The sequence below is a fragment of the Saimiri boliviensis genome, chromosome 11 (assembly GCF_048565385.1).
Source record: "Saimiri boliviensis isolate mSaiBol1 chromosome 11, mSaiBol1.pri, whole genome shotgun sequence".
Taxonomy (NCBI): domain Eukaryota; kingdom Metazoa; phylum Chordata; class Mammalia; order Primates; family Cebidae; genus Saimiri; species Saimiri boliviensis.
This window is the reverse complement of record NC_133459.1, coordinates 49,522,493-49,538,036: the sequence shown is the minus strand read 5'-3', so window position 1 is coordinate 49,538,036 and position 15,544 is coordinate 49,522,493. Positions and strand designations below refer to the sequence as shown.

Sequence of the window (15,544 nt, the reverse complement as noted above, 5' to 3'; positions counted from 1 at the left end):
AAATCATACCTCAGCAAATGCAAAACAACAGAAATCATAACAAACAGTCTTTCAGACTGCAGTACAATCAAATTAGAATTCAGGATTAAGAAACTCACTGAAAACCACATAACTACATAGAAACTGAACAACTGGCTCCTGAATGATGACTGGATAAACAATGAAATGAAGGCAGAAATAAAGATGTTCTTTGAAACCAATGAGAATGAAAACACAACATACCAGAATCTCTGGGACACATTTAAAGCAGTGTCTAGAGGGAAATTTATAGCAATAAATGCCCACATGAGAAGTGAGGAAAGATCTAAAATCAACACCCTATCATCAAAATTGAAAGAGCTAGAGGAGCAAGATAAAAAAAATCTCAAAAGCTAGCAGAAGACAAGAAATAATTAAGGTCAGAGTAGAACTGAAGGAGATAGAGACACAAAAAACCCTTCAAAAAAATCCATAAAGCCAGGAGCTGGTGTTTTGAAAAGATCAACAAAATTGACAGACCACTAGCCAAATTAATAAAAAAGAAAAGAGGGAAGAATCAAATAGATGCAATAAACAACCATAAAGAGAGTATCACCACCAATTCCACAGAAATACAAACTACTGTCAGAGATTACTACAAACAACTCTATGCACATAAACCAGTAAATCCGGAAGAAATGGATAAATTCTTGGACACTTGCACCCTCCCCAAACTAAACCAGGAAGAAGTTGAAACCCTGAATAGACAGTAACAAGGGCTGAAGTTGAGGCAGCAATTAATAGCCTACCAATCAAAAAAAGTTTAGGTCCAGATGGGTTCACAGCCAAATTCTACCAGATGTACAAAGAGGAGCTGGTACCATTCCTTCTGAAACTATTCCAAATAATACCAAAAGAGGGAATCCTTCCTAACTCATTTTATGAGACCAGCATTATTTTGTTACCAAAACCTTGCAGAGACTCAACTGAAAAAGAAAACTTCAGGCCAATATTCATGATGAACATAGATGGAAAAATCTTCAATAAAATACTGGCAAATTCCAATGCAACAGCACATCAAAAAGCTTATTCATCATGATCAAGTAGGCTTCATTTGGGGGATGCAAGGCTGGTTCAACATATGCAAATCTATAAATGTAATCCATGACATAAACAGAACCAAAGACAAAAACTACATGATTATCTCAAAAGATGCAGAGGAGGTCTTTTACAAAATTCAACAGCCCTTTATGCTAAAAACCCTCAAAAAACTAGGTATCAATGCAACATATCTCAAAATAGTAAAAGCTATTTACGACAAACCCACAGTCAATATCATACTGAACAGGCAAAAACTGGAAGCATTCCCTTTGAAATCTGGCACTAAACTAGGATGCCCTCTCTCACCACTTCTGTTCAATATGGTATTGGAAGTTCTAGCCAGAGCTATCAGGCAAGAAAAAGAAATACAGGGTATTATATTAGGAAAAGAGAAAATAAAATTGTCCCTATTTGCAGAAAACATGATTGTATAGTTAGAAGACCCCATTGTCTCAGCCCCAAATCTCCTTAAGATGATAAACAACTTCAGCAAAGTCTCAGGATACAAAATCAATTGCAGAAAATCACATGCATTCCTATACACCAAAAATAGACAAACAGAGAGCCAAACTATAAGTGAACTCCCATTCACAATTGCTACAGAGAATAAAATATCTAGGAATACAACTAACAAGGGACGTGAGAGACTTCTTTAAGGAGAACTACAAACCACTGCTCAAGGAAATAAGAAAGGACACAAACAGATGGAAAAACATTCCATGCTCATGGTTTGGAAGAATCAATATTGTGAAAATGGCAATACTGACCAAAGTAATTTATAGATTCAATGCTATCCCCATCAAGCTACCATTGACCTTCTTCACAGAACTGGAAAAAACCACCTTAAAATTCATACGAAACCAAAAAAGAGCCTGCATAGCCAAGACAATCCTAAGCAAAAGAAAAAAAAAAAGCTGGAGGCACCACAATACCTGACTTCAAACTCTACTATAAGGCTACAGTAATCAAAACAGCATGGCACTGGTATCAAAACAGAGGTATAGACCAATGGAACAGAACAGAGGCCTCAGAAATAATGCCACACATCTACAACCATGTGATCTTTGACAAACTCAGCAAAAACAAGAAATAGGGAAAGGATTCCCTTTTTACTAAATGGTGTTGGGAAAATCGGCTAGCCATGTGCAGAAAGCTGAAACTGGACCCCTTCCTTATACCTTATACAAAAATTAACTTCAGATGGATGAAAGATTTAAACACAAGACCTAACACCATAAAAACCCTAGAAGAAAACCTAGGCAAAACCCTTCAGGACATAAGCATAGGCAAGGACTTCATGACTAAAACACAAAAAGAAATGGCAACAAAAGCCAAAATTTACAAATGGGATCTAATTAAACTTAAGAGCTTCTGCACAGCAAAAGAAACAATTATTACAGTGAACCAGCAACCAACAGAATGGGAAAAAATTTTTGCAAGCTACGCATCTGACAAAGGGCTAATAGCCAGAATCTACAAAGAACTAAAACACATTTACAAGAAATAAAAACAATCCCATCAAGAAGTGGGTGAAGGATATGAACAGACACTTTTCAAAAGAAGACATATATGAGGCCAACAAACATATGAAAAAATGCTCATCATCACTGGTCATAAGAGAAATGCAAATCAAAACCACACTGAGAGACCATCTCATGCCAGTTAGAACGGCGATCATTAAAAAATCTGGAGACAACAGATGCTAGAGAGGATGTGGAGAAAAAGGAACAATTTTACTTACACTATTGGTGGGAATGTAAATTAGCTCAACCATTATGGAAGACAGTGTGGTGATTCCTCAAGGATCTAGAAATAGAAATTCCATTTGACCCAGCAATCCCATTACTGGGTATATACCCAAAGGTTTATAAATCATTGTATTATAAATACACATGCACACATATGTTCATTGTGGCACCGTTTACAATAGCAAAGACCTGGAACCAACCCAAATGCCCATCAATGATAGACTGGACAAAGAAAATGTGGCACATATACACCATGCAATACTATGCAGTCATAAAAAACAATGAGTTCATGCCCTTTGTAGGGACATGGATGAAGCTGGAAACCATCATTCTCAGCAAACTGACAGAAAACCAAACACCACATGTTCTCACTCATAGGTGGGTGTTGAACAATTAGAACATATGGACACGGGGAGGAGAACAACAACAGTGGAGTATGTTGGGGGATGGGGAGCTAGGGGAGGAACAGCAGTGGGCAGGAAGGTTTGGGAAGGATAACACTGGGAGAAATGCCTGATGTAGGTGATGGGGGGATGGAGACAGCAAATCACTATGGGATGTGTATACCTATGCAACAATCTTGCAAGATCTGCACATGAATCCCCAAACTTAAAGTACAATTAAAAATAAATAACAAAAGAAAAAATATATATAATTTATGTGATGAAGATTTTTAAATGTTTTTCTCCTATTTGTCAAAATACATTCACACTACTTAGTATGTCTTTGGATGAGATACAGTAAGTTAACCTTAATGTTCGTGACATCACTCTAGTTCTTCCTAATTTTGTTTCTAGAAATAAGAACCAGCAAGGGAAGTAGAGCCACTCTATAGTAAAGAACAAAAAAAGTAATATTAGCATGAACATGTTAAGAGACTCAGAAGCTGATAATTCAGTTTCAGCTTTACTTGATTCCAGTGCATACAAGGTTTCAAAAGGAAGAAGTCATTCAGTATTATGTTGAAGGTTTTGTATTTTAACCTCTGTGTTTCTTCATGAACATTTTCCCTTAATGCGGTCATCTTTTTGATGATCACAAAGTGTCATTTAGTACATTTTCAGTACCCTCTTCTAGTGAAATGGTTGACAAGTATGAATATACTTTTTCCATTAGAGGTTCCCCGAGAGAAGGCATTGAAGAGTTCCTTTTCACTAGAGAATCATCAGAAAACCAGTCATCAGCTGCTTCTATGCTTTGACTGTAATAAGAATCAGATGGCACTGTTGATAAGCTTAATGTAACACTGCTGCGATTTGTTGGGGATCCCTCAGAGGGATCACAAATGACTTTTTTTGTTGCAAGGCGGGACTCATCTTTAGAATGATCTTTAATTGCTGTAAAAAGACAGATTTGCTATGAATATTACATATTCAAGAGCCAACTCTTAATTATAAGGACAATGTTAGAACGGGCAGAATAATGCTATAAAGAAATTCTGAGTTGCTATCACCATCCACACAGTGTTACATGTAATTAGGAATTAGCAATATTTTCATGATAATCAAGAATAGAAAAGTCTATTCTAAATGAAGTCAACATGCTCAAGCAGAAAAAGACTAATTAGGCTAGACATGCTTCAAAATGTTCTTTAAAATCAGAAAAGACTGCCTTGTTTTAAAAATAAATTTTAAAAATACTGGCATAATTAATAAACTGACATTTTTCACATATTCAATTTTTGTAAATATTACATTACAAATTCAACTTTCTGAGAAAGAAATAATCATTTATTTATGATTGTAGAAATAACTACTACATATATGGAAAAAAATAAAATTTTTAAAAAAGAAAAGAAATAACTACTAATATTTACAACTCAAAACCAAGCAAAAATCACTTGTAAGATACACAGTATCTATTTGGAGCAAAGGTATTTATAACTAATTTGTTTCATTTTAAAATAAGGACAACTAAACATCAAAAAAAAATAAGTACATGCCTCCTTAAGTAAGTATTAGAAAATACTTGGTCTGCACTGGGAAGGGCAGATGAATTGGCTTAACACCAATAATAGCAACAAACCTTCCTGTAGAGACTTTCAATTTACAAAGCATTTGAATATACTTCTTTATATTATTTATGCTCTTAATAATTCTTCAAGGTAGTTATTATTAGCACCACTTCACAAAAGAATAAACAGACTTAGATAAATGAACCACTACAAGTCAGATACAAAATAGATTTTCACCTAGATTTTCATTACTTTGTATCATGCTTTTCCCATTATAGTATTTAGGCTGCACATTTGCCATTAAAATATGCTGTTTTAGAAAATATTATATCTACACAATATTCTATAATACCTTTTATAACATTTTACATATTAACTTTTAAAAAATTTTCTGTATAAGGCCATTCTTGCAAACATATTAACTTTTTATTTTTTGAGACAGAGTCTCACTATGTCACCCAGGCTGATGTACAGTGGCATGATCTCGGCTCACTGCAGCCTCCGCCTCCTGGGTTCAACTGATTCTCCAGCCTCAGCCTCCCAAGTAGCTGGGATTACAGGCCTGTGCCACCGTACCCAGCTAATTTTTGTATTTTTAGTGGAGATAGGAGTTTCACCATATTGGCCAGGCTGGTCTCAAACTCCTGGCCTCAAGTGATCCACCTGTCTCAGCCTCCCAAAGTGCTGAGATTACAGGCGTGAGCCACTGAAGGTCTAAACATATTAACTTTTCATATTTTCCACATTTTTAAAGTTCTTTAAAATATATTGTTATGTTTTCTATTCAGCAACTCTAAAATTATGTAGAAGGAAAAAGAAACAAAAAGAAAAAAATATGTAGAAGGTAATGTTTTGAGGCACTAAGATGTAATGTGCAGTATCTTTTTATCCACAAGCATTACTATGTAACATTAACTATGATATCTTTGGGTACAAATAAGAGATAAAAATTAAAACTTCACATTTTAGTTTAAGATATAATACTGCAAGTTTCATTTTTCTAAAAAATTTATGCCCTTTGACATACTAATAAATTAATGCTTCCCTTACATTTTCATACCATTTAGTTAGATGACATTTAGAATAGCCTTTCGATTCTTCAAGATGTGAATTGCTAAAGTTTATTAATATTTCTTCTAATAAATTATTGAGAAAAAATACCTTTTGTATGTACTGCTTTCTTTTTTCTTTGCTCCTCCTACATTAAAAGAAGTTATTTATATTTTAAAATCAGAATACTTTTGATATAACATATATTTTATATGAGAGCAATAAATTTTAACATTACAATTTTTAATGAAAAATGTTTCTTTCCACAGTATGAATTTCTTTCACCAAAATATATCAAGAGAAAAGAAAAAGTGTTGAAGTATTATCTGAAATAAATTTGGATTGATCCAAAAATGCAGTCTCCAGAATAAGGAATAACAGTTTGAATAGGATGTGTTCTCTTCATCCTCAGCAACTTGGTCAGAACCAGAGAGGGCTAAAAAATAATTAGAATTTCTAGACTTATTTAATGATCTAACAACAATAATAACAAAAAAGCAAATCCTGGTTGAAAGTCTTTGTAAAAATGGGAATATTATTTTTGTTTTTATTTTTCTTAGAGACAAGGTCTTGCTCTGTCACCCAGTCTGGAGTGCAGTGGCATTATCATAGCTCACTGCAGCCTCAAACTCCTGGGCTCAAGCAATCTTCCTGTCTCAGCCTCCTGAGTAGCTGGACTACAGGTGCACGCCACCATGCCTGATTTAGGAATATTCTTTCATAGCAAATAAAACATTGCTTAAACAATACATTCCAGATATGTTCTGGGAAGTGTAGTGCTGTAGTAGTTCTCAAACTTAGGGCATTATAATTACCTGGTGTGCCTGTAAAAATTCCAATTCTTGATCATAATATCAGACCCTACTGAAACAGATTCTCTGGAAGTGGGCTTGGGAGTATGCATTGTAACACATTCTGCAAGTGATTCTAATTCACGTTTTTCTTACATCACTAGATAAACAATAGGCTAAAGCATGGAGTGTTTGGGATGGAGTGGGTGAAGATGAAGTTGGAGAAGTAACAGCATCAGGTCTTATGTTCTGGGAGAAAATGTGTCAGTGCTCTGTGCTTATCTGCATTTGCCTGTCTCCCAGAAAAGCTAATTTAGAATACTCATATGCATTTTGTTAGTATAAGCGCCTTTGTTTTTGAGACAGGGTCTCATTCTGTCACCCGAGCTGGGATGCAGTGGCATGATCATGGCTCACTGGAGCCTCAACCTCTTGGGCCCAGGTGATTCTCCTGCCTCAGCCTCCTGAGTAGCTGGAACAACAGGTGCATGCCAACATGCCTGGTTAATTTTTTTAATATTTCGTACAGATGGGGGTCTCACTTTGTTGCCCAGGCTGGTCTCAAACTCCTGGGCTCAAGTGATCCTCCCACCATAGCCTCCCAAAGTGCTGGGATTACAGGCATGAGCCACTGCACCCAACCAGCACTTCTTACAAAATCAACTAATTCTTTGTCACTTTCACCTTAATTAACAAATGCCAGTATGGGCTTCCTGGGCTTACCTTGGCTAGATTTAAGACCAATTTATTCTGTGACTCCTGTATAAATTACCTTAGAATATTGCTTCTCAGACTTTGATGTGCTGTTAGATTATTCTGGGAGCTTGTTAAAATGCAGATTCTGACTCAGTAGATCTGGGATGAGGTATAAGAGTCTGCATTTCTAACAGGCTCACCTAGGTAATGCTGATATTGCTGCTCTGGGAACCAAAGATTAAGTCCCCAGACTGATTAAAATTTGACCCAAAATGAGGGAATGACAAATGCACATTCTTATGTACTGCTACATGTACACGGGTAGAAATTTTTGCAGTGAAACTTAATAAATTCACTTCTAGAAATTTATTATGTCAGGTAAATAATTTTGGTTTTGTATAAACATTCAGCTACCAGAATATTCACCCAACATTATTTTTTAAAACCCGCAATTTCAAATCCCAAGCATATGGCTGGGTGCAGTGGTTCACACCTGCAATCCTAGCACTTTGAGAGGCCAAGATGGGTAGACCCCTTGCACCCAGGAGTTCAAGACCAGCCTGGGCAACATAATAAAGCCCTATCTCTAAAACAAAACAAAAAACAAAAACAAACAAAAAAACACTGAACCAGGAAGAAATTTAATCACTGAACAGACCAATAATAAGTTCTGTTTATGTGATGAATTACATTTATTGATTTGTGTATGTTGAACCAACCTTGCACCCCAGGAATAAAGCTTACTTGATTGTAGTGAATAAGCTTTCTCATGCGCTGCTGGATTTGGTTTGCCAGTATTTTGTTGAGAATTTTTGCATCAATGTTCATTAAAGATATAGGTCTGAAGTTTTCTTTTTGCTTTGTGTCTCTGCCAGGTTTTGGTATCAGGATGATGCTGGCCTCATAGAATGAGTTAGGGAGGAGTCCCCCCTCCTTAATTTTTTGGAATAGTTTGAGCAGGAATGGTACTAGCTCTTCTTTGCACATCTGGTAGAATTCAGCTATGAATCTATTTGGTCCTGGGCTTTTTCTGGTTGGTAGGCTATTTATCACTGACTGAACTTCAGAACTTATTATTGGTCTGTTTAGTGATTAAATTTCTTCCTGGTTCAGTCTCTGGAAGGTGTATGTGTCCAGAAATTTATCCATTTCTTCTATATTTTCTAGTTTATGTGCATAGAGGTGTCCATAATATTCTCTGATGGTTGTTTTTATTTCCATGGGTCAGTGGTAATATCCCCCTTGTCATTTCTGATTGTGTTTATTTGAATAGTCTCTTTTCTTCTATATTAGTTTAGCTAGTGGTATATTTTATTACTTTTTTTCAAAAAACTAGCTCCTGGATTCATTGATCTTTTGAATGTTTTTTTTTTTGTGTCTCACTCTCCTTCAGTTCAGCTCTGATTCTGATTATGTCTTGTCTTCTGCTAGCTTTGGGATTTGTTTGCTCTTATTTCTCTAGTTCTTTTAGTTTGATGGTAGGTTGTTAACTTGAGATCTTTCTAACTTGTTGATGGGGGCATTTAGTGCTATAAGTTTCCCTTTTAACACTGCCTTAGCTGTCTCCCAGATATTCTGTTATGCTGTGCCTTTGTTCTCATTAGTTTCAAAGAACTTCTTGATTTCTGCCTTAATTTCATTGTTTATCCAAAAGTCATTCAGGAGCAGGTTATTCAATTTCCATGTAATTATATGGTTTTGAGTGAATTTCTTAGTATTGGTTTCTAATTTGTGCTGTGGTCTGAGAGACAGATTGTTATGATTTCTGTCCTTAAGCATTTTTTTTTTTTTGAGACAGAGTCTTGCTCTGTCATCCTGACTGGAATGCAGTGGTGCCATCTCAGCTCACTGTAACCTCTGCCTCCTGGGTTCAAGTGATTCTCCTGCCTCAGCCTCCTGAGTAGCTGGGATTACAGGCACATGCCACCATGCCTGGTTAATTTTTGTATTTTTAGTAGAGATGGGGTTTCATCATGTGGCCAGACTGGTCTCGAACTCCTGACATCAGCTGCTCTGCCTGCCTTGGCCTCCCAAATTGCTAAAATTATAGGAGTGAGCCACTGTGCCCAGCCAGAGAGTTTTACTTCTGATTATGTAATCGATTTCAGAGTATGTGCCATGTGGCAATGAGAAGAATACATATTCTGTTGTTTTTGGGTGAAGAGTTCTACAGACGTCTATCAGGTCCATTTGGTCCAGTGCTGAGTTCAGGTTCTGAATATCTTTGTTAATTTTCTGTCTCAATGATCTGTCTAATATTGTCAATGGGATATAAAAGTCTCCCACTATTATTGTGTGGGAGTCTAAGTCTCTTTGAAGGTCTCTAAAAACTTGCTTTATGAATCTGGGTGCTCCTGTGTTGGGTACATAGATATTTAGGTTAGTAGATCTTGCTGAATTGAACCCCTTACTATTACGTAATGCCTTTCTTTGTCTTTTTTTGATCTTTGTTGGTCTGAAGTCTGTCTTGTCTGAAACTAGGATTGCAACCCCTGATTTTTCTGTTTTCCATTTGCTTGGTAGATTTTTCATCATCCCTTTATTTTGAGCCTATGTGTATCATTGCATGTGAGATGGGTCTCTTGAAGACAGAATATTAATGGATCTTGCTTATTTTTCCATCTTGCTGCTATGTCTTTTAATTGAGGCATTTAGCCCAGTTGCATTCATGGTTAATATTGATATGTATGGATTTGATCCTGTCATCATTATGTTAGCTGGTTATTTTGCAGACTTGCTTATGTGGTGGCTTTATAGTGTCACTAGTCTGTATATTTCAGTGTTTTTGTGGTGGCTGGCAAGGGTCTTTCCTTTCCTGCTTCCTCTAGGAGATCTTGTAAGGCAGATCCAGTGGTAATGAATTATCTCAGCATTTGCTTGTCTGAAAGGATTTTATTTCTCCTTCACTTTTGAAGCTTAATTTGGTCAGATATGAAATTCTGGTTTCAATTTCTTATCTTTAAAAATGGTGACTATTGGCCCCCAATCTCAACTGGCTTATAGGGTTTCTCTTGAGAGGTCTGCTGTTAGTCTGATGGGCTTCCCTTTGTAGATGGCTTGATCTTTCTCTCTAGCTGCCTTTAACATTTTTTCTTTCATTTTGACCTTGGAGAATCTAATGATCATGTGTCTCAAGAATGCTGTTCTTGTGAAGTATCTTACTGGAGTTCCTGTATTTCCCTGAAAGAGATGGATGATATCCTGAAATATGTTTTCCACATTGGTTCCGTTCTCCTCATCTCTCTCAGGGATACCAATGAGTTGTAGGTTAGATCTCTTTACATAATCCCATATTTCTCAGAAGTTTTATTCATTCCTTTTCATTCTTTTTTCTCTATTCTTGTTTGTCTAATTTCAGAAAGCCCATCTTCAAGCTCTGAGATTCTTTCCTCCACTTGGTCTATTCTATTAATACTTCTAATTGCATTATAAAATTGATGTAATGTGTTTGTCAGCTCTATCAGGTTGGTGATGCTCTTTTCTACACTGCCTATTTTGTCTGTCAGCTCCTGCATTGTTTTATCATGATTTTTTTTTATTGTTATTAGAGACGATGTCTCACTATGTTTCCCAGGCTGGAGTGCAGTGGCTATTCACAGGTGCAATCCCACTACTGATCAGCACGAGAGTTTTGATTTGCTTCGTTCTCACCCCTCCTTAGGCAACCTGGTGGTCTCCTGCTCCCGGGAGGTCATCATATTGATGCTGAACTTAGTGTGGGCACCCATCAGCATAGCACACTTCAGCCCAGAACTCCTGGGCCCAAGGGATCCTCCCACCTCAGACTCCCAAGTAGCTGGGAGTACAGGCACGCGTCACTGTGCCTGGCTGTTTTATCAAGATTTTTAGCTTCCTTGCACAGAGTTTCAATGCACTTCTGTAGCTCAATAATCTTCATTCCTATTCATATTCTGAATTCTATTTCTGTCATTTAAGCCATCTCAGCCTGGTTCAGAATCTTTGCTGGAGAGTTGATGTGGTCATTTGGAGGAATTAAGGCACTCTGACTTTTTGAATTGTCAAGATTTTTGCACTGATTCTTTCTCATCCTTGTGGGTTTATCTACCATCAATCTTTGAGGTTGCTGACCTTTGGATATTTTTTTCTTTTCTCCTATTTGATGACCTTGAGGGTTTGATTGTGGTATAAGGTGGATTCAACCAACTGGTTTCATTTCTGGAATATTTTAGGGAGCCAATCCTCAGCTCCCTATTCCTACACTATGTGCTCTAACTCTGGGGGACTTGTATTGGGCCCTGACTTTGTTCTCTGGCTCAAGGTTGGGAATTCACTTTGCTGGGGGCACCAAGGTGCTCTTGGACCACTGGTCACAACCTTCCAATGGGTGGTGTCAGCCAAAGCATTTAGTAGTGTGGCAGCAGTGGAATCATTTCTACATACTAGCCAGAAAATGACCATTTCTACTGGCCAGCAATCCATGGCCAATCATTGCTTATTTTAGATTTAAATGTAGAAAGTTGTAAAAGACCATTGCTATCACTCTAATGACATAAGCAATACAGATCTTTCTTAAAAAATTTTTTCTTCCTTTCTCTCTTCATTTTTTTCTTTTGGTTAGAGACAATGTCTTGCTTTGTTGCCCTGGCTGATCTCAAACTCCGGGGCTCAAATGATCTTCCCACCTCAGCTTCTCACAGTGCTAGGATTACAGATGTGAGCCACCAAGCCCAACCGATAATCATATTTTAAAAATAAAACAAAAAACTAAACTTCAGAAAGTGACAAGCCCTTTATAAGAGAGAAGACATCTACAGTAGCTCTTACCATGGACTAAAATGGAGAGAGAAGGAAGAAGATCTGCCATAGATGGGAGAAGAATTGCAAAAGAAATTCACAGATGCAAAGCAAAAGCAATTCAATTTGTTTATTTTTTCAACAAATAATACCAGAACAATTAGACATGGGAACTGCCAAAAATGAACTTTGACCTAAACTTCACTCTTTACACAGAAAAATTAATGACAGAGCACAGTGGCTCATGCCTGTAATTCTAGTACTTTGGGAGGCCAAGGTGGACAGATCACCTGAGGTCAGAAGTTCAAGACCAGTCTGGCCAATGTGGTAAAATCCCGTCTCTACTAAAAATACAAAAATTAGCCAGGTGTGGTGGCAGACACCTGTAATCCCAGCTACTCAGGAGGCTGAGGCAGGAGCATTGCTTGAACCTGGGAGGCAGAGGTTTCAGTGAGCCAAAATAGTGCTATTGCAGTCCAGCCTGGGTGAGAAGAGCAAAACTCTGTCTAAAAAGAAAAAAAGAAAAACAAAACAACAACAAAAAAAACTAAAATGGACCAAACACAGAAATGTAAAGTGTAAAACTATGAAAGTCCAAATAATCTTGAAAAAGGAGAAAACTTGAAGCTCACACTTCCTGATATTTAAATTTACTACAAAGCTATAATAATCAACACAATATGGTACTGGTATAAGGAGAGACATATAAATCAATGAAATAGAACTGAGAGTCCAGAAATAAATGCTAACACTTACAGTCAACTGATTTTTGATAAATGTGCTGAGACAATGAAATGGGAAAAAAAAGACTTTTCTACAAATGGTATTGGGACAATGAGATATCCACTGCAGGTGAATGAAGTTGGACACATATACACAAAAACAAATATTTTTAAATGGCTAAAATAAACAATATAGATAGTATCAAATGTTGGCAAGGATGCTTAGAAACTGCATTTCTTATGGATCTAACAAAAGAGACAAGGCAGCAGCCAACCGAAAAAAAAAGAAAGAAAGAAAGAAACTGCATTTCTTAGAGTATGGTGGTACATGTCTGTAGTCTTAGCTACTCAGGAGACTGAGGTGGGAGGATCACTTGAGCCCAGGAGTTAAGAGTCCAGCCTGGGCAACATAGCAAGACCATTGCCTTTATTTATTTATTTATTTATTTATTTATTTATTTATTTATTTGAGACGGAGTTTCACTCGTTACCCAGGCTGGAGTGCAATGGCGCGATCTTGGCTCACCACAACCTCCACCTCCTGGGTTCAGGCAATTCTCCTGCCTCAGCCTCCTGAGTAGCTGGGATTACAGGCACACACCACCATGTCCAGCTAATTTTTTGTATTTTTAGTAGAGACGGGGTTTCACCATGTTGACCAGGATGGTCTCGATCTCTTGACCTCGTGATCCACCTGCCTCTGCCTCCCAAAGTGCTGGGATTATAGGCGTGAGCCACCGCGCCCGGCCGACCATTGCCTTTAAAAAAAAAAAAAAAAGAAAGAAACTGGATCTCTCCTACATTACTGTTGGGAATGTAAAGTGGTACAGTTACTCTGGAATGAAGCCTGACAATTACTTAAAAAATTAAATATCCTCTCACTGTATGACCCAGAAACTGCATTTCTGGGCATTTATTTTTGAGAAATGAAAACTTATCTCTAAAGAAAAACCTGTACATGAATGTTTGTGGCACCTTTATTTGCAAGCTCCAAACTGGAAACATCCCAGATATCCCTCAATGCATAAATGACAAAACTCTGTGGTACATCCACACAATGTTATACTACTCAGCCATGAAAAAGAACAAACTATTGATGCAGCAACTTGGAGGGATCATAAAGATATTATTACAGACTGAATGTATGTGTCAGTTCGAAATTCACTTACTGAAATCTTAACCACCAATGTGATGATCTTAGGAGGTGGAGCCTCTGGGAAGTAATTAAGACATGAGGACTTGAACTCTCATGAATGGAATTACTGTCTTTATAAGAAGAGATGTGAAAGTGTGCTCTTGCTTTCTCTGCTCCCTGCCATATGAAAACACAGCAAGAAAAAAGCCACCTCCAAACCAGGAAGAGGGCCTTCACCAGAACCAGATCTTTCAGCATCTTGATCTTGGAATTCTCAGCCTCCAAAAGTGTGAGAAATAAATGCCGTTTAAGCCACCCAATCTATGTCACTTTTGTTATAGCAGCCTAAAATGAATAAGACAGATATTATGCTGATATAAACAGGGTCTCTTGGAGTGTGGTGGCACACGTCTGTAGTCCCAGCTACTCAGGAGGCTGAGGTGGGAGGATCCCTTGAGTCCATGAGTTCAAGGTTACAGTAACTTATGATTCTGTCACTGCACAATCTCAAAAGAAAAGCCAATGTCAAAAGACCACATGCTACATGACTCAATTTATATAACATTCTGGAAATGATAAAATTATAGTGATGGTCAACAGATCACTAGTTGCCAGGAGCTAGGGAAGGGGAGGGAGGGAGTGATTATAAAGGGTAGCATGAGCTGGGTGTGGTGGCTCACGCTCATAATCCCAGTGCTCTGGGAGGCCAAGGTGGGAGGGTCACTTGAGGCCAGGAGTTTGAGACCCCATCTCTACAAAAAATTTAAAAATTTAGCTGGGTGACTGAGCACAGTGGCTCATGCCTGTAATCCCAGTACTTTGGGAGGCCGAGGTGGGTGGATCGCCTGAGGTCAGGAGTTCAAGACCAGCCTGGCCAACTCGGTGAAACCTTGTCTCTACTAAAAATAAAAATTAGGTGCGTGTGGCAATGGGCTCCTGTAATCTTGGCTACTCGGGAAGCTGAGGCAGGAGAGTCACTTGAACATGTCAGGCAGAGGTTACAGTGAGCCAAAATCTTGCTACTGTATTCCAGCCTTGGTGACAGAGTGAGACTCCATCTCAAAAAAGAAAGAAAAAAAAATCTAACAAATAATGTGAAAGACCCCTATACTGAAAACTATGATTTAAACATTTTAAAGATTTCTATAAATACATTAAATTTAAATTAAAGGAGATCTCAATAAAAGTACAGTAATACTATGTTTATGGATTGGAGGAGTCAATGTTGTTAAGATGATCTCCCTAAATTGATTCTCCCTAAATTGATTTATAAATTTAGTGTCAGTTCAGTAAAAATTCAAGATGATCTTTTTACAGAAGTAAACAAGTTGCTTCCAAAATCATGTAGAAAAACAAAGAACCAGAATAGCCAAAACATTCTCAAACAAAGAGGAATAAAGTTGGAGGATGTATAATACTTGATTCCATAAGGCCAGAGTAATCAAGACAGTATGGAATTGTTTAAGGAAAAATACTTTACTTAAAAGAATATAGCATTCAATAAATAGACCAACCCATGTACAATTGATTGATTTTCAATAAAGTGCCAAATTATTTCAACAAAGAGAAGTCTTTTTTAACAACATTTTCTGAAACAATTGAGTATCTTCATGGAAAAGGGCCAACCTTGGTTT

General features: G+C 37.3%; 1 protein-coding gene across 1 annotated transcript in view; it reads right to left on the bottom strand.

The window, feature by feature from the left end:
- Positions 1 to 3,732: 3,732 nt before the first annotated feature.
- Positions 3,733 to 15,544, bottom strand: part of C11H1orf185 (chromosome 11 C1orf185 homolog) — a 48,547-nt gene continuing 36,735 nt past the window's right edge. Inside the window, exons 4-5 of the mRNA XM_074381538.1 lie at positions 5,923 to 5,959; positions 3,733 to 4,144 (exon numbers count right to left, since the gene is read on the bottom strand). Of these exons, the coding sequence (XP_074237639.1) occupies positions 3,843 to 4,144; positions 5,923 to 5,959 (339 nt within the window). The 3' untranslated portion in view covers positions 3,733 to 3,842. The remainder of the gene's footprint in view (positions 4,145 to 5,922; positions 5,960 to 15,544) is intronic.